This window comes from Mus caroli, chromosome 4, assembly GCF_900094665.2.
Source record: "Mus caroli chromosome 4, CAROLI_EIJ_v1.1, whole genome shotgun sequence".
Lineage (NCBI taxonomy): Eukaryota > Metazoa > Chordata > Mammalia > Rodentia > Muridae > Mus > Mus caroli.
In genome coordinates, this window is record NC_034573.1 from 19,470,715 (window position 1) to 19,493,470 (window position 22,756).

The 22,756-nt window shown below is 35.6% G+C and overlaps 1 protein-coding gene across 1 annotated transcript in view; it reads left to right on the plus strand.

Annotated features, from left to right (window-relative positions):
- Mms22l (MMS22 like, DNA repair protein) overlaps positions 1-22,756 on the plus strand; it is a 104,441-nt gene that overhangs the window by 18,429 nt on the left and 63,256 nt on the right. Inside the window, exons 9-13 of the mRNA XM_021160342.2 lie at positions 1,611-1,787; positions 4,656-4,718; positions 9,197-9,316; positions 13,104-13,330; positions 16,102-16,611. Coding sequence (XP_021016001.1) covers positions 1,611-1,787; positions 4,656-4,718; positions 9,197-9,316; positions 13,104-13,330; positions 16,102-16,611 — 1,097 coding nt within the window. The remainder of the gene's footprint in view (positions 1-1,610; positions 1,788-4,655; positions 4,719-9,196; positions 9,317-13,103; positions 13,331-16,101; positions 16,612-22,756) is intronic.

The window sequence follows — 22,756 nt, forward strand, 5'->3', positions numbered from 1 at the left end:
AAATAAAATAGTAGGAGAATAGTTTTCTATTTTTAATGAAAACTAATCAAATCAAGAAACACAAAGAACCTGCTTAATATAACTAAAGAAAAAGGCACCTGGTGTATTAAAGTGAAGTCAAGGGGTTAAAAAACAAAGAGATTAAAAAAGTAAGAAATATGCAGTGAAATTAGGGGCTGAGTGTGACATAGAGTGCTTGGATCCACTCCTTAGCATCACACATATCGAAAAAGTAAGCATTTGATGGCTAGCTGACTTTTTAGCAGCCTAGGAATCAATTCAGTGGAATTACTCTCTAATTGTAGTCAAACAAACAAAATTACTCATCAGCTTAAAAACCTCAACCAACAAAGGCAAAATAAAGCTGTTTCCAGTAGAATAACATTTAAAAAAAATGCTACAAGGGGAAAAGTGGGAAAGGACTGAAGTGTAGAAAAAAATATACAGGAAACAGTAAATAAGTGTGGACTATATAGTAGGTTTAAGGCCAGCCTGGCAACTTAACCAGGCCCTGCCTCAAAATGAAGGAAAAAAAAAAAAAAACATTTAAAAAGCTTGAATAGAGCTTACTGATAGGGCATGTACTTGGCAAAGACAAATTCTTAGGTTTAATTCCCTGAAAAACAAACTCTCAAATCACAGTAATATTAGCATATAAACTGGGTTGGGCATGAATGAGTTAGTTCTAAGAATGCAGTTATGTTTAAGAACAAAATAGTTGCTTTTCTTTTATAAGACATTTAAATTTATCCTGTTATTTATTTTTTTTCTATTTTTTATTAGATATTTTCTTCATTTACATTTCAAATGTTATCCTGAAAGTCCCCTATACCCTCCCCCCGCCCTGCTACCCTACTCACCCACTCCCACTTCTTGGCCCTGGCATTCTCCTGTACTGGGGCATATAAAGTTTGTAATACCAAGGGGCCTCTCTTCCCAATGATGGCTGACTAGGCCATCTTCTGCTACATATGCAGCTAGAGACATAAGCTCCAGGAGTACTGGTTAGTTCATATTGTTGTCCACCTATAGAGTTGCAGACACCTTCAGCTCCTTAGACAAAGTTTGGAGCTAAGACGAAAGGATGGACCATCCAGAGACTACCCCACCTGGGGATCCATCCCATAATCAGCCACCAAACACAGACACTATAGCACATGCCAGAAAGATTTTGCTGAAGGGACCCTGATATAGCTGTCTCTTGTGAGGCTATGCCAGTGCCTGGCAAATACAGAAGTGGATGCTCACAGTCAGCTATTGGATGGAGCTAGAGAAAGTATCCTGTTATTTTTAAGGTCATCATTAAATAGATTAGTAAAAAGTATATGCAACTGAAAAGAAAACATTCGTAAATACAATAAGTTTGCAAAGAGAACTACAGTATAAAGTTATTAACATAGTTAAGTTTTATAAATCATCTGTAAGGTAAAAGACACACACTTTCAGAACATTCTGTAGAGTGTTCATAAAAGATACCTTTAAAGCATAAAATACATCAGTGTTCATAATTGATGCTCTGTTTTGTGTATTTTAATAGGAAATACTTGAAGTCAAAGGTCATTAGAATAGTGTCATAATTTAACTGAATTATGTTCTTTTTGTTTCTATAGTCATTTTGGAATTGGTTGAATAAACTACTTAAAGCACTTTTTGAAAAGTCAAGTGACCAACGAAGATCTTCTGTTTCTCTAACCCAGGCCAAGGATCCATTAGGCTTTAGTTGGTGGATTAGTGTTCATGTAGCATCATTGTACCAGATTGATCGCCATGGTGTGTCAGACGAAACGGTAAGATTTATATATGCTCAGGTCGCAGGGGAATGATTTTCTTTTTGTTTTGTTTTTTCTCTATATAGTGTTTCTATAAACACCTCCTAATCTTGAAGAATTGAAAGTTAATGGTTTTATTGTTTGATAAATGAAAAGCAATTTGTAGAGGACTTGGTCTTCAGTCCTGTCTCTGCTCATAAGTACTTGTATGACTTTCAGTAAAACTTTTCTGATCCACTGTTTCCTTATGGGAAAAATCATGGTTTGCATTGCTCCAAAGTTTGCTTCTAGCCATAAATTCTCTGAGAGTGTCTAAGGGGAATCATATGTCTCCCAGAAATGAATCAGTGGGTTTTGTAGGTAATGTGTTGAGAGTGTTTCTTTTGGGGCTGAAGAGAGAAGTCAGTGATAAAGAGCACACACTGCTCTAATCGAAGACCCCAGTTTTGTTCCCTGCACCTACACTCAGAGGGTCTCTGCTGCTTGTTACTTTAGCTTCAGGGAATCTTCTGTCTTCTTAGGGCCTGCTGCAGGCAACTGCAATTGTGTACAACCCGCACACATATAAAAATATTTCTTTTGCATAACATTTCTTGAGGTACCTGCTTTTCTCAGTTTACCCTATTTAACAAAACTATCAAGTTTGCTTCAAAGAAGAAGACAGATTTTTATCTATTGTATGTATTATTTTGTTGGAAACATTCTTTTATGGTATTACACTTCCTTGTGACAGAAACCACCTAGTAAATATATTTATTTGTAACCCTATTTGAGGTTTGTGGTTTCTATATGTGTATAATTTCTGCCATTCTCAGAAAATAGAATTATACCAACATACCAGTGCTATAAGCTTGGACTTCTGAGTCTGAGGCAGGAGGATTGACACGAGTTCAAGGCTAGCTTAGGCTTCATTATGAATTCCAGGCCAGCTTAGCATACATAGTGAGTACCAGGTCAGCCTGGATTATGGAATAAGTCCTGTCTCAAAACTCAGCCCTCCAAATGAAACAGGCATGTTTCTAGGCCTCACCTCTGTAGGTCCTTGCTGATATATAATAGATACTCAAATTTTAGCAGTTGTCATAATTCTTTTTATGACCCATTTATTAAGTACTTTTCTGGAATAGGATGCTAATGTTTAATGTATTTTAATTATTGGAATATTACAGAAACATTAAGGGAATTAAAAAATTGCCTGTAATTCTCAAGTTGTAAGCATTTTTATTGCTCTTCCTGTTCAACTTTAATTCTTCTAAGAACACACTCCTTATTTTAATCAGTACATATAAATGTGGTAATTTGTCAAGTATTTCTAAGTTGTGATATATATTACATATATATTAGGCATTACAATTGGTGTTGATAAGAGGATTTATATAAAATACATTGTACTTTGCTTCAGGGAATATATGATTAGTTTATTAATGCTTATTGGAACTGTGATAACACTTTGTAGTGAGTGCTATATTTCAGTAGTGGTTGTTTACTTCTGGATAGTCCATGTGTTGTCCTGTCATTGCCATCACAGTATGTAATGCATTGGAAGATTTAATTTTGGCAAATTGTTTTAGCCTTCTGTCTTGTGGGCTTCAGGCCTGCTTACGGTAGGGTTGTTTCCTTGATTAAGTTAAAAATTATCAAGTTGGAAGCTTCCTGGAAGTGACATACTGCCACTCACATAGGTACTGGTAGTCTATTGGCAAGCATTTTATCTACAGTAGGGGAGGAAATTATATAAATGCTTCATTCCAAGGGTTAGAGGTCATAAAAGGCTACCTTAGTTGGTCACTACTATTGTTACTGTATTTCTTTTAGTAAGGAAGTACTGGTATGCAGCTAGCACCTTACGTGAAGCATTTTAAAAACATGGATAGTGAATATATCTTCTATTAATTAGAGCTCATATTTATAAATATAGTTATCTGTCAGTCTGATAGGAGTCTGTACCTTGATTGATTGATTGGCTGATTGACTGATTGAGATGGCCTTCCTAATAGCCCTGGCTGGCCTGGAACATGATTAGATCAGCCTCCCCTTGAACTCAAGAAATCTGCCTCCTGACTGCTAATATCAAAGGGGAGTACACCACAAACTATTGTAGTTTTATTTTGTGGGGGGACTCTAGCTTTGCGTTTTGAAATTTAAAAACTTTTCATACATTTTTCTGCATTAGAAATTATGTGATTTTTTTTTTTTTAACGTGCTTTTCATTGCTTCTGGCTTTGACTAGTGCCCACATATCTCAGTCTCTAAGAACTGAGAGAACATCCATCCTCCAGGCTTTCCTGTTAGAAAAGTGACATTTTGTGAACCTTTTTAAAGTCCACTGTAGCTTTCTTCCTTGCTGCATAGAGTCATGCATAGAATTAGAATTGCCAGATAGATGACCATTTGCCAGATGAAAGCATTATCCAGATTGGAGCAAAAAAGAAAATCCTTCCGACACATAATAATCAAAACACCAAATGTACAGAACAAAGAATATCAAGTTTTCTGTTTATGTAAAACTACATATTTTAATAAGGTAGATTATATTTGGGATATTACAAATGTAAGAAGGAGAGTAAGAAAGACTGTCATGTAACCTTAAAAATACATAATTGTTATATCATTTTTTTCCGGTTAGATGATATGTAACAGCAAATTAAGTATTTAAAATATGTGTAAGCCTATAGACATACTATTATAAAATATGTCCAGTATGGTTTCTATTAGATTAGAACAACTAGATTTATTTTTTTCCAGGTATATCAGCTAAGATGTTACTGAAAGAAATAAAAGACATTGCAAAGGTATTTTAATGATAGAATTTTACACTTGTATCATCATTTTAAATATGTACATAATCAAGAGTAATTGTTCAACATAGCTGCATTCTCTTTTCAGAAACAGATGGAATCCAATTGGAGCTTTATAGAAGAACTTTTGAAACAGTCCGTCACTATTCAGGTATGCAGCTAAAGCGAGGCAGTGCATGACTTCTGCATCTTATAGTGTAAATTTTATTTACAAGAGCTAAGTAAATATAAAATGATTTAAATGATAATTTATTACAAATCTGAGATTCTTTGAAGGGTCAACTAAGTAATTCATATTAAATCCTTTAAAGATTTTTATTTTTATCACTGAATTTGTCAGTTAAAGGACAAAGATAATTATCTTAGTTGGTGACTTTGAAAGAATGTATTCAAAATAAGTGGAAGATGCTTTGGAGTTATAAGCCATTCCTTGACTGTATGATAGCAAGCCAGGCGACATGATAAAGGAGATAGTTGGTGGTATTGGAAATGCAGCTCTATCCTCCTCACAGCAGGAAGGTGACTTGCCTTGCTGAGCAATTTGTCTTACAGGCTTGAATCGTATTCTCACTGATAAGGTCCTCGTTTCTGAGCACTCATTTCATACCTTATCATTTTTCTTTCCGCAGAGCTGTTAATGTAGTGCTTCATGGCCCAGAGGTCAGACTTGACCTCCTTTAAAATAGTTTTAAATGCACTGTTCATCTCATCTTTAAATATGTTGTAGCTCTGTAAAGTTCTATAATGTAAGTAACCCTTTATGGAAGGTTATAGTGTGGAATATTTTTTAATTTGGGGAATAAATTGCTTTTCTGTTAGTGAAGCTTATTTAAAACTGGAATTGACATAAATATTATAATGTAAAAATATGGCTTTGTGTGCATGTGCTTATAGAAGTGATACACACACACACATATGAAAATACCTAAGAATTCTTTGTATTCATTTTTTTGCCTGTAATTCCTCATCACAGTATTCAGAGGGAAATAGCAAAAATACTACAGAACACAGAGGTGTTTTCCACACCTGTCTGGAAACTATATGAGAAGATTCAGATCCCAAACCTCACATTTTCTAGCTAGCTGGCCAAACCTACAAAAACTGCTTAACCCTTTTTAGCCTATGTCTCTTAGAGGTAAAATGTAAACACAAGCAACATCGTGACCTAAGATTATCAGCACAAGACTATCATTAGCATTAACTACATTTTGTTATTCGCCAAAGAGAAATATCACTGTTAGCTTAAAAGATCACAACAAATGTAATAAGATTTACAATTTGACTTGTTAAGCACACACAGTTTAGTTGCCCACAAGGCCTTAAACCTGGTCTGGCAAATTATGGCATGCTACTCAACTTGGAATTGTAACTGAAAGCCAGACATATTAAATCTGGGCATGTGTCATAGGACAAACATTTGATAATGAAGTACTAAATGTTTTAGTTTAGTCACTATATGGAGATGTTAATTTAAGGACAAATTATCTATAACTATGGGTATTCATAACTGGCTAGATTTCTCTATACATAATTATCCAAAATCAATTTAAGATTTATTTGTAAACTAACTGGCAACTTACTACAGCATGCTTGACTAGATCTAACTTTGGGAATGACAGCATTTAACTTCAACAGCTCTGTCAAGATCTTTCTGCTCAAGAAGCATTATTATTGCATCTTGGTTTGCTCAAGTCACTGAAACCTCAGGCTAGGTAGACTGAGATGGTTGATCATCCAGCCTGTTTTTAAGGATTACATATCTTAAATCTTAAAAATACATTCAACTGGCACCATTAAAATGTTAGTGTACCTGTGAAAGTACATGTATCTGAAACTCAAGACTAGCGAAGGGGACCTAGAGAAATGAAAGAGCACACACTTAACCAGCAAGTCTTGAGTCTAATCCTTACATGTCAAAGTCTTAAATTAAAGAGAGTCAACATCTAAAGAGAAAAGGGTATGTGAGACATTCATTAATATATTAATTAAGGTATTAATTAAAAGCATATTTCTATGGAAAGGAGTTTAATGACAAATTGTCTCCTGTTGTCCCTTATCAATATGTGTGTGTCTATGTAACAAATAGTCTATGAAAAGACCTCAAAATTCTGTAAATTCAGTTTTATGGAGAATGTTTAACTATTAAATACAACAAAATAGGGAGGAAAGGCTAGGAGAAGAAAGTTCCAAGCACACTTGTAATTACAGCTTTACTAGGAGACTGAAGCTTAGAGTTTCTGATGCTGATGTCAAAACTGTTACTAAACACTAACACTAGCTAGACTTTACTGAAGTTAGTTGTACTTGGTTTGCACAAGCTATGAGTCATTAAAAATGAATTTAATTTTGAGTGGGGAAATTCAGAAGGGAGGGATGACAAAAATACAATATTCATAAAATTTTAAGAAAAAGAATGATTTAGTATCTTATACAAATAACAATGGCCAGTGTAAGGTATATTTCTTATTTCATCACTACTCCCTGATATCCTATATTCCTGAATTTAAAAATATATAAGAAGTGTTTTAGGTTACTAAACCAACATACTATAAGACAGAAAAAGGCAATTAAAATTATATAGGAAATATGAAACAAAAATACTTTTATAGTGGTTAGGGAAATATTTTAAAATAAAACTCTTAAGCTCCTGGTATTCTAGCAGACATCCCTGGTATTCTAGCAGACATCTAGCTCGTAACTGGTAAGGTTCATGAAATAACTAGAAACATTTATGTATATGTACAGTTAACACAGTGTATGTACCTTCAGTCATTTACAGTGTTTTTAGATATTCAGCTTTTTGATATGGAGAATGGCTTAGTTTTCATATATATATGAAAACTACATATATATATATATATATATATATATATATGTCTGTTTTGTGGTTATGATCTTAAGTGAATATGCCTACTGTGTATTCCTATCATGCTGTGTTATTGTTGCCTTAATTGTCGGAAACTAAAGACCAACAATTCTGTTCTATCTGCAGTTTAGTTGATATACACATATTTTTTCTTTTTCAAGATTAACTTCACTTTTTACCTTTTAAAAAGGTTTACCTTTTATCCCAGTGTATGTTTGTGTTTGTTTATGTTTACTATGTGCATGCAAGTGTGTACAGATACCAGGGAGACTACTGGAGTTAAGGCAGCTGTGAGTTACCTTCTGCTTGTGCTGGGAGCTGAACCCAGCTTGTCTCCAAGGGCAGTGTGGACTCCTAAGCACTGAGGCTTCGTGCTTAATTGCTTACACAATTAATTGCTTAATTGTGTAAATGAACCGCATTGTCTGTATCCATTCTTCTGACGTGGGGCATCTAAGTTGTTTCCAGCTTCTGGCTATCACAAATAAGGCCACTATGAACATAGTAGAACATGTGCCCCTGTGGCATGGTGGGGCATCTTTTGGGTATATTCCCAAGAGTGGTATAACTGGGTCTTCAGGTAGATCTATTTCCAATTTTCTTAGGAACCTTCAGATTGATTTCCAGAGTGGTTGTACCAGTTTGCAATTACACCAACAATGAAAGAGTGTTCCTCTTTTTCCACATCCTCTCCAACCTGTCCCGTCACCTGAGGTTTTGATTTTAGCCAATCTGATTGGTGTAAGGTGGAGTCTCAGGGTCATTTTGATTTGCATTTCTGTGATCACTACACAGACTTTGAACATTTTTTTAGGTGCTTTAGCCATTCGAGATTTCTCAGTTGTGAATTCTTGGTTTAGCTCCATACCCTATATTTTGATTGGGTTGTTTGGTTTTTTGGTGATTAACTTCTTGAGTTCTTTATATATTTTTGATATTAGCCCTCTCAGATGTGGGGCTACTAAAGATTTTTTCCCAATCTATAGGTTGCTGATTTGTCTTACCAACTATGTCCTTTACTATGTCCTTTGCTTTACAGAAGTTTTCCAGTTCCATGAGGTCCCATTTAGCATAAGCCATTGGAGTTCTATTTAGGAAATTGCCCCATATGCCAATGATTTCAAGGCTCTTTCCGACTTTCTCTTCTGTTATACTGAGTATATCTGGTTTTATGTTGAGGTTCTTGATCCATTTGGACTTGAGCTTTGTACAAAGTGACAAATGTGGGTCTGTTTTCATTCTTCTACATACAGACAGCCAGTTAGACAAGCACCATATATTGAAGACACTTTCCTTTTGCCGTTGTATATTTTTGTTGTCTTTGTCAAGTGACCATAAGTGTGTAGTTTTATTTCTGGGTCTTCAGTTCTATTCCATTGATCCACATGTCTGTCTCTGTACCTAAATTCTTAAGATGACCCAGCTTTCTGGATTTTTGTACATTTTAATTACTATATCATTTCACATTCCTTTAGTTATATTTCCTTTTTTGTTCTTTGGGTTCCTAATATCAGTTTTCAGACATCTATTCTGTTTGGTTTTAAGTAACTGAATGATAAACTTTCCATTATCTGAATATCCTAGTGGTCTCCAGAGTTTTGTTCATGTCCAGTTAGATCTTGTATTCTGAAGGTTGTGAAAGGCCATGATTTGATGATGCGCATTCTTCCTCTTTTCAGTGGTAGGTTGTTCTGTGCATTATCAAATGATTATCATGTTAGCAGAACAATCTACTGCTTTATGACTTCAGGTTTATTTTTTAGGATAGTATACTAGAAGAACAATTACGAATGCATCTTCATTGTTGTTTGACACTTTGTGATTTCTGGGAGCCAAATATTTCAGTTGTCACCACTTTATGGGAGTACTATTCTAAGAACCTGGTAAGTAAACAGAATATGGATTTGCTATAAAAATTTGAAATTTAATAATATTTGACAAGCATTTTACGATTTAATTTTGAGAAATGTGAATTTTTTAAATACTAATTTTTGTTTGGAGTAGGATGTAGCTTGCAAGTATTTTATCTTTCATAAACATTGTCTATAGAAAACTGGCATATGGAATCAGCATTTGGTGTCTTTTCTCTTTTGAATGGGTAAGCAAAGTGACCAGAAGTATAGGATCATACAAATTAACAATCTTTATTTATAAATTAAAAAATAAAATTTAAACTTGAGCATTTAAAATTTTTAGATTTTTATTTATCCGTATGGGTATTTTCTCTGCATATAAGTTTGTGCATCATGTGTGTGCAGTTTCTTCAGAGGCCAGAGAGGCCATCAGATCCTCTGGGACTAGAGTTAGAGATGGTGTGAGTCACCATGTGGATGCTGGGAATTGAACTTGGGTCCTTTGGAAGATCAGACAGTACTCTCTTAACTACTGGGCCATCTCCAGCTCCCCTCACTTATTATAATATCATAATACTTAGGCTTTGACACAAATAATATTCACTGTTCACAATAAGAATCTTTGTACCTGAGTAGTCTTTAAGCTAACTAATAGCTATATTCATATATACACTGGTAAGGAAAAAAATAAAATAGCATGTAACAAGGCAGAGGTTTTTTTATCCTTCTAGGTGAACATAGAAGATTGTGATCTTTTAACTTGGCCTTTAAGTCTTTCTAGTCTCAGCTGGGTCTGGGCTGAAGGTGCAGTATAGACAGATACAGGTGTGGTATAGACAGATACATGAAGATCAAGGATTCCTCTTTTGGTGCTTCTGAAGGTGGTAATAGAATGACTTGGAGAGATGGAACATGAGTCTGATAGAATGGTAGCCTGAAGGGCTGAGGATTGAATTCTAGTTAATTCAGAAAGTATTAGAAACCTCCAATGTGACATCAAATATGTTTGACAATGTGGTTTATGTAGATAAATGAGGTACAGGTGAATTAGTAGTAGTAATGTACACAAATAATGTGAGTAAAAGAAATTGGATTTAGAAAGGAGAGGAATAATTAGGGAAATAAAAAGTTTGAAGACATTTAAAAACCTCAGTTACTTTTGTGAGTAAGACAAATGGGTTTAGGATGTTTGAATTTTGGGATAAATAAGATAACTTCTTTCTCAGGGTAGAACATGGCAATGGAAATACCATATTTTATTTGTACTTAGAGCTTATTAAATTAGAAAGTTTTGTGTGAAATATATAGTATAGGATGATTGGAAAGATGACAGATTTTGCAACAAAATGTGTCTAAGGTTAGTTAGGAGTTTTCTGTCACAGAAGGCTTGAGAAATAGTTAACAGAATGTCATAATCCAAGCTTAAGTAACACCATTGCCCAGAGAGTGAAAATTCCAACATAACAAAAGAAATGAAATATAGCATGAAATAACTAAATTCTAATAAACTGATCTATTAAGAAGTGCTGCAATTTTACAAAATCACCATCTTCTATGTTTAAGGAAATGGAGCATATAGACGATGGGCATTAGTGTTTGTTAAAACAAATTGGAAGAATCTGTTGGGAATCACTGGTTGCTGGCCAATCTGCCAGGAATCTGTCTGATCAACCTTTACATCACAGAAAGTGTGTGTCTTTTCATGAACTGCAGGAGGAGCTATTCAGTACTACTAGTGATAAGTTCCAGCCAAAACCTTTAATGTGATCAAGCTCTTTCCTGATATGATAGGTATCAAGTGAAGATGTGAGAATAAATCAGAATGCACTGTATATGTGTCTGAAATGGTCAAAGAACAAAATCAATGAAATAAAAAAGAATGTTAAGTGACCTTAAAGAGATACAAACAAGAGAAATTGTACAACTACTGACTTCCCCCTCCCCCCCCCCACACAAAATGTATATGCTTGGTTGACCTTTGTACATGCATATTCATTGTAGTACTATGTGCAATCCTCAAGTTATAGAATTAGCTATGAATGTCCATAAGAAGAAATGCTGATTTCTCTGCCCCCATCTCTAGTTGCAATCTGGACATGGCATTGTAATGCTTATTCTAAGAATCTCTGACTCAAAGTTGTATAAACCTATTTATTCTCTGATTTGTCAATAAAAGCTGATCAGCCAATGACTGAGCAGGGGAGAGAATAGGTCTGGACTTTGATCCTAGTGGAAGGGGGACAAGGAGGGAACAGAAAGACAGAGAGAGGTTGGGGTGGGAGGTGGGGGTAGGGGTGAAGAGAACATTCAGCCAAGTCTAGGAGACACCATGGGAACATCCCTGGAGCGGAGCAGGGAGAGCCAGACCAATACTGAAATGCAAATATCTTAGGGATTTTGTCTGGGAGGTAGCCATATTAGCTCAGAGGATTAGAATAGATTATAAACTGCTCAGATATTATGATGTAAACCTTATTAAATAAATCTTTATAGTCTGTGACTCATTTGGGAGCTAGCCAGTATAAAGAAAAAAATTACCATGTTTAAAATATCACTAACCCAAAGACATTTGAAAACTTTGAATAGAAAGCCAAATCAAACAGACCATTTCAAAAAGGGAAAATAAACAATTGAAAAGATGCAAGAATAATCTTATATACACCTTCTATGTAAAATCACATGAAAAAGCTGGATAGAGGAATTTAATGTATATACACAATCAAGTTTACTCGACCATAAGGAACAACATTTCTATACTTTGGAAGTACCATTATGGTAGAAGAAAGAAGCTAGGCTTAGACAAATGTCTCCTATGTTCTATCATAAAATGAATCTAAATTTATCTAAAACAAGGTATCAAGGCCAGGCATGGTGACAAATGCCTTTATCCCAGCCCTTGAGGTGAAGGCAATCAATCTTTGTGAGTTTGAGGACAGCCTGGTCTATATAGTGAGTTCTAGGACAGCCAGGGCTACATAGAGAAATTCTGTATTAGAAAAAACAAAAAAGAAAAACAAAAAGACAAGGCATCAAATTAAAAGGAATTTTAGGGATAACAAAAGTAACTAGTCAGAATGGATGTAAAGAGAACTGAGTATGTGACAGAACACCTGTATGGTGGTTTAAATGAGAAATATCTTCAATATTCTCAGCCATTCAAATACTAGTATCCAGTTGGTGACTGTTTCAATAGGGTTAGAAGGTGAGGTCTTGCTGGATGAAGTTTGCTACTAGGGGCATGTTTTGAGAATTCAAAGAAAAGCACCATTCTCAGGTTTTTGTTTTTTTTTTTTTTTTTTTTTCTAATTCCTGTTTGTGGTTTGGGCTCTTAGTGCTCGGCAGTGCCAGCCATCTTGCTTGCTTGCTGTGACACTTCTCTGCCATGTTCCCTAGAACCATAAGCCAAGTAAGACTTCCTTTCCACAAGTTGTCTAGTGTTTGTCACAGTGATAGAGTTGTAAATACAACATGCTATACATGTATGAAAATATCATAATGAAACCCATTGTTTTGTATAATGAAGATCTATATTCAGTGTTCGTTATCAAAAAAATTAAGTTACATAACAAAAACATTGAGAAACATGGAAAAAATAGGTTTTAGGGAACATAGCTTCATTGGACAAATCACCTGGTAAAAATACATTTTCGGAAAAATACAAAATGTAAGGACCCCTTCATGTTCTCTGTTTTTATGTAATTAAAAAAATGGGGGTATATATGGTAATTACAGTCTAATAAAATATATTTATAATTACAACAGGTCAGACTTTTATGAGCTAATTGGTGTTTTCAGCTTTCGTTTGTTTTTCATTTAGAATAGCTCCTTCAGTATTTCCTGGCTTCCTTTGAAAGGCCTTACCAATATTATTAAGCCTCCACTGTCGATGCTTACCGTGGTGAGGAACTGCTGTTGTGATAAACAAGACCCTGACCTCTATAAATCCAGCAGCAGTTACATCATTTTTCTTTGTATTCTGGCAAAAGTTGTTAAGAAAGCAATGAGAACCAGTGGCCCTCACCCTTGGAAACAAGTTAAAGGAAGGTACGTGCTATATAATATCTCTTCGTCATGAGTATTCACCAGTACATTTGACTGGTGAATTAATTTATGATTGGAGTTTTTGCACATTTAAAGTGTATTCCTTAACCTATGATGCCATTTTTTTGTCTTGTCAATATGTTATAAAGAGGAACAATATTAATATTCATAAATTAGAGGGTTCCAGTTTCTAACTCATCTAATTATTACTGAAAATTGCAATTCTGTGTATTAAATACCAGAGTATTCGGAACAGTTTTGGCTATAGTTAATTGTAATATTATATAATCCTTTGCTTTAGTTATTGAAAGTGATAGAATTCTATTTTTTAATTTTTAAAAATCATTTTATGGTACAGTGGTAGCTATTAGGTTCATGTTTGTTTTTTTTTTAGAAAAATATTTTTATTACTATCTTACTGTTATTCATTTATGTGTACATGTGTGAATGTCTGTATGTGCCTGAGGGTAGGGCATCCTTTGGAGCTGAATTAACAAGCAGCTGTGAGCTGCTGATGTAGGTTCTGGGAAGAGAACTCTCATCCTATGTAAGAGCAATATATTTTCTTAACCACTGAGTCATCTTTCCAGCCCCAATAAGGTTTTCTTTTGTTGATGTTGTTTTGGGTTTTTTTGAGAATGGGTTTCTTAGTGTAGCCCCCGGCTATACTGTAACTTACTCTGTAGACTAGGCTAGCCTGGAACTCACAGAAATTCATGTGCCTCTGCTTCCGTCACCCAGAAAATTGTTTAAACTTTTTGTGTTCTTTGAATCCAGGTATTTCAATGTTGCTTCCTTAAATGAGACTTGACCAGAACCTAATAGAACCAAATAGCTCTAATGGGGACTGTGCCTACTTTTCATTCTGGTTTGGTGTTCTCTCTCTCTCTCTCTTTCTCTCTCTCTCTCTCTCTCTCTTCTGTGTGTGTGATTGCATCCGCACATGCACATTCTCTACTTTTGAGGGTTTTTTTTTTTTTAATGAATATAATCTATTTTCGGTTTCTATGACTTCATGGAAACCCTCCTTTTAAGCCTTTGTCATGCAGTATAGTACTATCTGATACTTGCTTGTTTTGTTTGGTAAGAACTTTGGGGGAAAAATATTCTTGTTTCTGACATAAAGTTTTCAAAAATTGTTTAATGAGCTAAGTGTGGTAATATGCCCCTCTAGCATGTGGGAAGTATGCCATGAGAATTGTTATCTCATGATCACCCTTAGCTACATAGAAAGCTCAGGACCATCTAGACTGGATGAAAAACTTCTCAAACATAAATACTTCTATGAAAACTCCAATACCTTTAACTCCACTAATTAAGAAAATTATTATAATAAACCTGATAACATTAATAAGCCAATATTATATACTAACCACTGTAGTGATGATAATAAAAGAGAAGGAGAATTAAACAAGTCTTTACTTGTGGAGCATATTAATTCTTATATAGTTTCATTATATATGAACATACAATCTCTTGTATGCTTTAATTATTTATGTTCAAACAACCAAGTATAGAAACTACGAAACTTAGCAGTCTATGAGTAAGAAGTCAAGATGACTTGCTTTCCAGTTCTAAGCCCCTGAATGTTGAGGGAAATATACCTGAGCTGTTAGGTACAAAGCTGTTAGGCTTTGATGAGTTATTACATTTCTTAATGGTTGGCTTAGATTTTTGAGCGCATATACTTTACAGCTAAGTAAAAATTTCGTAGCTCCTCAAATTGTTGTAAAGTGCAAAATATAACCAGGTTTTTCTAAAGCGTAGATAGGAAAATACTGAAGAAAAGTTATGAAAAGTCAAAATTCCTATAGGAGCACTTGAAATTGTCCTTAAAAGAGTTTTCTGATGTTGAGACAAATGCCTGAGGTAATCAATGTTTACATAGGAAATGGTTGTTTTGGCTCTCGGTTTTAGAGTTTCAGTCCGTGAATTATTAACGCTGTTATGTTGGTTGAGGTATCGCATCCTCTTGAGAACACATCACAGAGCAACAACCACTTAACTTGCTGTCAGGGAACAGAAATAAAACATGACAGGAGGTTGGTGTATCAGTGCCCTAGTGCTACTTGGCCTCTCTCCTATAAATGCCGCTACCTCCCAGGGTTCTTCACTATTGAACAAATCTCAGGCATTTGTGGACAGTTTGAGATTCAAACTATAACTTATATTCTTTCTTATTGCCAAGAAGGAAAATGATGGAAATTCAAAGGCAAAGGAAAAGAGCATTTCTACCATCTTTGAGAAAAGCTCCTGAATCCCATGATTCAACCATAATGGTTTACTGTGTCAGTGGGCAATGGGAAGTAGACGGCAACATCAAACAATGAAGAGTTAACTTAAAATTTGACCCAGGGAAATGGCTCAGTGGATAAAGGATAGGAATTAGAATTTTTGTCATCTGGGTAAACTCTAGGTAGATGCAGAAACTGACACAGTCTTAGCCCTAGAAGAGCATGAAGTGGAGCAAGCTGGGTACTAGACTAGCTGAAAGATAAAACTCTATGTTCAGTGAGAAGTACTATCTCAAAGTGGGATGCAGTTGAGGAAGACCGTGATGCCAACATTAGACCTCTCTATGTATGTGCACAGAAGCACTTTCTACACGTGGGCTCTCATGTGGGTACACATGCATGCACCACACACACACACACACACACACACAATTAGCCAAAACTTTATAATAATACTGTGTTACAAATATCGGACGAAGATATCTTTAAATGGTAGATGTTAGTTAATGAAATAATCTTACCAATTTTCATGTTTTGTAGAATATATTCTAAATTTCACCAAAAAAGAATGGAAGAACTAACTGAAGTTGGCCTACAGAACTTTTTCAGCCTTTTTCTACTGTTAGCAGCTGTTGCAGAGATAGAAGATGTAGCAAGCCATGTTTTAGACCTCCTTCGTTTCCTCAGGCCTGCCTCCATGTCATCTCATGGAGCCCTTGTTTGGAAGGGTCAGATGGCATTTCTCCTGATGTATGCCCAGAAAAACTTGGACATTGGTGTTTGGGCTGAGAAACTGTCATGTGAATTCCAAGAGAAAGCAAAGGAATTCTTGGTATCTAAGAATGATGAAATGGTACAGAGACATGCTCTATGGACACTGCTTTGCATCTATATTGATGGTGTTCAAGAAGTATTTGAGACCAGCAGTTGCTTGTATCCTTCTCATGAGCATCTTCTCAATGATGGATTTAGCATGTTACTGCCAGCCTGTCGAGAATCTGAACTTAGGACAGTGCTGAACTTTCTACAAGCTGTTCTGGCGAGAATCAGGTATGTTTTCTAACAAAGTAGTGATAAGCTTCACTTTTCACATACTTATATGGTGCAAGTGTAGAAGAGTTTGTTTTACTGCTACATTGGCATAAATCATTAGTTTTTCAAACACTTAAATTTTTTATGCAGACACAAACAACAAAAGTGAACTGAGAGCAGCCTGGTGCGATTCTGGAGCCCTGCATTTAGACCTTCCTTCTGTGTTACCTCTCTGTAAAGTGTTAATTACCAAAAAAGGAATGTTAGTCTGAGCAAGATCATGAGTTCAAATTTTATGTGGCTTTTATAGAAATCTGTGGAATGTTGTTCCCATGGGGAGATATGGGCTATTATGTACTATTTTATTTTAATTTAGTATTTTTTACTAGTGTGTGTGTGTGTGTGTGTGTGTGTGTGTGTGTAATGCATGAGTGTGAGTGGATATACACATCTTAATGGCAAATATAGGAGAGAGCACAGCCCCTACTCCCCAAACCCCACGCAACCAGACCTCTAAACTCCCTAGGGCCTCCAGTCTCGTGAGGGTTAGGTGCATCTTCTCTGACCGAACCCAGGCCCAGCAGTCCTCTGCTGTGTATGTGTTGGGGGCCTCATATCAGTTGGTGTATGCTGCTTGGTTGGTGGCCCAGTGTCTGGGAGATCTCGGGGGTCCAGGTTAATTGACACTGCTGGTCCTATTAAAAGGTCTCCCTCCAAGGCTTCTTCCAGCTTTTCCCTAATTCAACCAAAGTAAATGATATTTATCAAAATGTTTGTCTGATTTATTGATGTCATATCATTTACCTCAGTGTCATTTTTGTGATTGACACAAAATTTTGTTCTTTAAAATTAAATTAGTAAATTATCTTAGCATTAACGCCAATCTAAAGGTTATAAAAAAGCTGCTTAAAAGTACCTTATGAATGTGGGTCTGTTGACGGAGACCACGCTGTTAGGAATTCAGATTTGATGGTAAGAACTGCAGGGGAAAAGTTCACCCTACAGTGTGGACTCCATGTAAGGTGAAGCAAGTTTACTTCTGTGTTAGTAAATTTTCTTAACTGGTTCTAGCTTGACTTTGACGTTTGCTGTTCTTGGAACAGAGCATGTGTCTGTGTGTCTGTGCATGTGTATGCTGTTTATTTTTTAGACCAGCCTATGAAAAAGGGACAAATTATATTGGTAACATATAATTTTGTATACATATGTATATTTTTTACTCTTTTGTAAAATTTCTTTTTAAAAATCTGACGTGTATGTGCATATGAATGCAGGTGTCAGTGGAGACCAGAGGGGTCCAGGAAGCCTAAGAGAGCATCAGATCCCCTGAGCTGGAGTTAACAAGGAATTGTGAGCTATCAGATGTGGATGCTAGGAACCAATCTTGGATCCTCTGGGAAGCATTCTTAACCACTGAGTCACAACTGTGACTGAGAACAAATGCCACAAAGAACTTAACATCTTACAAAATTGATGTCAAAAATAGAGCTTTGAGGGGATTCTGAGGTCAGTGGGAACAGAGTGAAGCAGCTGTGTACAGGTCTTTTAATGCTGTTACACTTTAGATTTGTTAACTTGTAAACTCTGACTCTTGGATAGTAATTTGGTCACATCGACATTAAAACTAATCGCAGCTTATGTAAAAGACTATGACTTGGATGTTTTTTTTTGTTTGTTTGTTTTTTTGTTTGTTTTTTTTTTTTTTTTTTTGGTTTTTTTTCGAGACAGGGTTTCTCTTTATAGCTCTGGCTATCCTGGAGCTCACTTTGTAGACCAGGCTGGCCTCGAACTCANTCCTGGAGCTCACTTTGTAGACCAGGCTGGCCTCGAACTCAGAAATCCACCTGCCTCTGCCTCCCGAGTGCTGGGATTAAAGGCATGCGCCACCACGCCCGGCAACTTGGATGTTTTTATTTTAGCATTTGAAAGATAAATATTGGCAGCATAGACAGGCATTTTTTTTTTTTTTTTTGGAATATTTTGGTGGAAGTCCCCAGAAATCATACAGAAGTGTTTACTTTAAAAGGAAAGGGTGGGACTTTTTTTAAAAGTCCTCTGGTTATCAGAACATCGTGGTTTGTTCCTGATTTCTTAATCCAAAATCTATATTTTTTTGTTGAAGATCATTTTGTAGCCTACTCATAGCCTGTTTACTAAAAAAAATATAGAAAAGCTCAGAACGTTTTGGATAGTTTTTAAAAATTAAAGCAGAGGCACCTGCTCTCTCTGCTTTAGAGTTGAGAACAAAGCTAAATTCTTTGACTTTTGATTTAGGTAGGGAAGGTGGATTACATAGATTGATGATATTTATTCTTGGCTGCATCCCTGGCCAAGGAAAAGGATGAAATACTTTACCTTCACAATCTCCTCTGTTTTCAAATTCAGATGGGAATAAGGTATCAGCCCTTGCATAAATGTATGTGCAGTTGTGTGTATGTGCAATGTGAGTGTGTGCGGTGTGGATGTTGAATAAGTAACTGTTTAATAATTGTATGATAAAACTATAGAATTAAGACTACTGATTAAAGGGTGAAGCAGCTTCTAGGCTGTTAAGAAATAATAACTTCATATGCCACTTTCTGCTAACTGATGATGATGGCTCACCAGAATGTTCTTTATTGCTGATTAAGGGGCGTTGTGAAGACACTGACTTGGTTATGTTAACTAAATACCTGTTTAAAACTCCGAATGTCAAGTAGGTTTATCAGTCATCTTTAGCATTTTACATTTTCTTTATGAAATCACATTTCTAGTTTTCACTTTCTGTTATTTGAGGTTAATATAAAAATGGCAGTCTTTCATTTGTGGTTAGGTGTAGCTGAAAGCTTTTCTTTAATTATATCCATTCGGCCTGCTATAGCTAAGGGTCTGTCAGCATTTCCATTATAAACCTCTATTTTCAGGTTTTATAACATAGCTATGAAAATTAGCTCTGGGCAAAAACTTGACACATAAGGCCTCATGGGATTCTCCCTCCTCCTCATCCCCCTTTTTCATTTTTACTGATGTAAGGGTGAGTGGTTTCAAAATGCCTTTTGGCACCTGCAAATATCATTTTGAGCTAAAAAAGAAACAATAAATTTTTAGGCTTTGTAGTTGTTTGTTCTAACACTTAAGGGAAATTGTGGACTTATGAATTTAAGCTAAATGGATATTGATCAACTGACATACTATTTTATATTAAACAAGAGCCTAGTATCAAAGAAGTCTAAGGGTATTGAAGTACTTGCCTAAAACACTAACTGTTGAGTCTAAAAGTATATAGCTTAAAGGGAATGTACATTTTTTGTAATATGGCTTATGTACAACTTCTTAGAAGACTAAGCCTCTCTTTCCCGACTTCTTTCCCCTTTCTCCCCATGAGGTTTTTTAACTGTCTTGATAGAGAAGAAGGAGGAGTGTGTGACTAAACACGTGTATACATGCATACGTGAGTTCAGATACATACTTTTTTTGTTGTCTTTTTTTATTCTTGTTCTAGATTTTTTTTTTTTGCATTTTTTTAATTAGGTATTTTCTTCATTTACATTTCCAATGCAATCCCAAAACTTCCCCCATACCCTCCACCCCCCTCCCCTACCCACCCACTCCCACTTCTTGGCCCTGGCGTTTCCCTGTACTGAGGCATATAAAGTTTGCAAGACCAATGGGCCTCTCTTTCCACTGATAGCCGACTAGGCTATTATTTCTGTCAAATATTTTCTACATTTAATACTTCATTTTACTGGTGTGATATCATTTATTCTAAACAAGTTTTTTTTTTTTTTTTTTTTTTTTTTTTTTGGGGAGAAAACTAAGGGTGCCTGATTAGGAAAGTAGGTAGTACAAGAGGAGGTACTCTCTTGAGGGTCTGCTGTGCCATATACTATGCATGCTGATTCAGAAAAGTAAGGTGAACACTCTGGACAGCATGCAGGCTTCTTCCTATCATTAGTGTGTATTAATGAGGATGGATGGTAGCTAGAATTACTGAAAAGTCGTTTAGTACAAGTAAACTTTTAAAATAAACTGAATCATTTCTGTTTGCCCCAAATGCCACTGGTGTTTCATCATATATACCACTATGTAAATTTGAGGACAGTGTTATAATTGGGGAGAGAGCACAAAAGAGTGTTTCACAGAGAAGTATATTACCAGACTTTATATTTGAGAAATTAAGTCAAGATATGTTGCTTACTCAAGTCAGCCATCTCCCATGCAGCCTTGGTTGCTTCAGAGGTACAGTTATCTCTAAGTTATATCTAAGGAATGTAATATAAATATTAGTATTTAGGGAATGTATAAAACATAAACTATATACATACATTTTTATGTCATTAAATACTTCATATATAGTATTTTGATCTTATGGGGCTACAATTCTGCACTACACATATCTTACATATTTTATAAATTCATGTAGTAATACAAACTACATTCTATTAGCTTAGCAATCTTTGCTTTTTTGGAATTTTACTGCAGTTATGTACTTTTTCATATGTAGGTATTAGTGTCTGGATCATTTATTGTCAATAAGGTTTGCTATAATGCATTTTTCTACATCAGAATAAAATGGTGTTTTTTAAAGATCATGTAAGAAAAAACTATATACCCATATCTTTAACTGGCAAGGGTTTAGAAGCGAAGGTTTAAATATGTTCTTTATTTTGAATATATGTGTAGGAGTGGAATTGTTGAATCATGCTACTTAACTTTTGCTAAACTGTCTTGAAAGGACAATATCATTTCGTGTTTCTTACCTCCATATAAACAAGATGTATCCTATCACCAAGAGATCGCAGCCTCGCTAGTGTGGCTGCTGCATGACGTTTCCATTGTGATCTTGATGGGTGTGACATGCTGCCTCATTGTGATGCTGTCTGTACTTCTCTCGGGACTAATGACACTGGGCAGTTTTTCATGTGATTAGATAAATCTGTTCATACATTTTGCTCATTTTAAACTATTTTGTTATTGAGTTACGAAACCCATCAAATATATGATCTACAAATATTTTCCCCTATGGATTAATTTTCCTGTTGTATTCTATAGTATAAAAGCTTATGTTTTTGACAAAGACCTATTTTTTGTTGCTGTGGTAGCTGGCAACTTTAACTTCTTGAAGAAAGAGTCTGTTTATATGGTCTTAACCTCAGTGATGTTCTGTTGGGCATAGAAAAATAATTTATACATCTCTGTGATCTTCAAAGCCATCCACAGTCTGACTTTCCTAACATCAATTGTGTCTTTTTGTGAATCATCCTTTAATTAATTGAAACTATTACTGCTTGTATTTTTTTGTCAAAACTCAGTATTTAGACTAAAACATGGCCGAGGTGATAGAATGAATCTGTGCACTAAACCAGCTGACAATGTGTGAAAAGCATGATTTTCAAAAGATTAAATTCAATAATGTAATTGTTAAAACCAGAAGTCAGAAGTAGTTGGTGCTTCTCATGAGGGGCCTTCAGGCACCGTAGCAGAAAAAAGGGGGAAATTTGTCATTTAGAAGGATTTGAGGATAATAGAAAGATGATTTTACAAATTAGTACATAGAAGCTGTAGATGGAGTCAGAAAGCCTCATGTATTGAAGGAGTTGGTCAGTAGTCCAGTAAGCTAACAGGTGTGTCTTTTGTTTCTGCTTCTTGGAAAAATTCTAGCATGCTTAATAGTTACTGCAGGGAGTACATAGTATAAATGTAAGGGCGTAAAGGTTCATAAACCCTCCTACTCTTGTTAACAGTACAGTCTTAGGAAGGTACTTCTGGACAGTGTTTACTGCAGCAAAGGGCAGAAAAATGGGGCTGGAGAGAGAGCACAGAGAAATTGTTTGTATTGGGGTTGGATGATTAAGAATAGTTGTTGCTCTTACAGAGGACCCAGGATGGGTTCCCTGTACACACATGGCTCACAACCATACATAACTCAGATCCAGAGGATCTAATGCCTTCTGACCTCTTTGGGTATCAGGCATGTGTAGATATAGCACTCCTACATATAAAATCTTTTTTTTTAAAGGCAGAAAAATGGGCTGGAGAGATGGCACAAAGGTTAAGAACCCTGGCTGCTTACTCTTCCAGAGGTCCTGAGTTCAATTCCACATGCTGGCTCACAACCATCTGTAATGGGATCCAATGCCATGCCGTCTTCTGGTGTGTCTGGAGACAGCTATAATGTACTCAT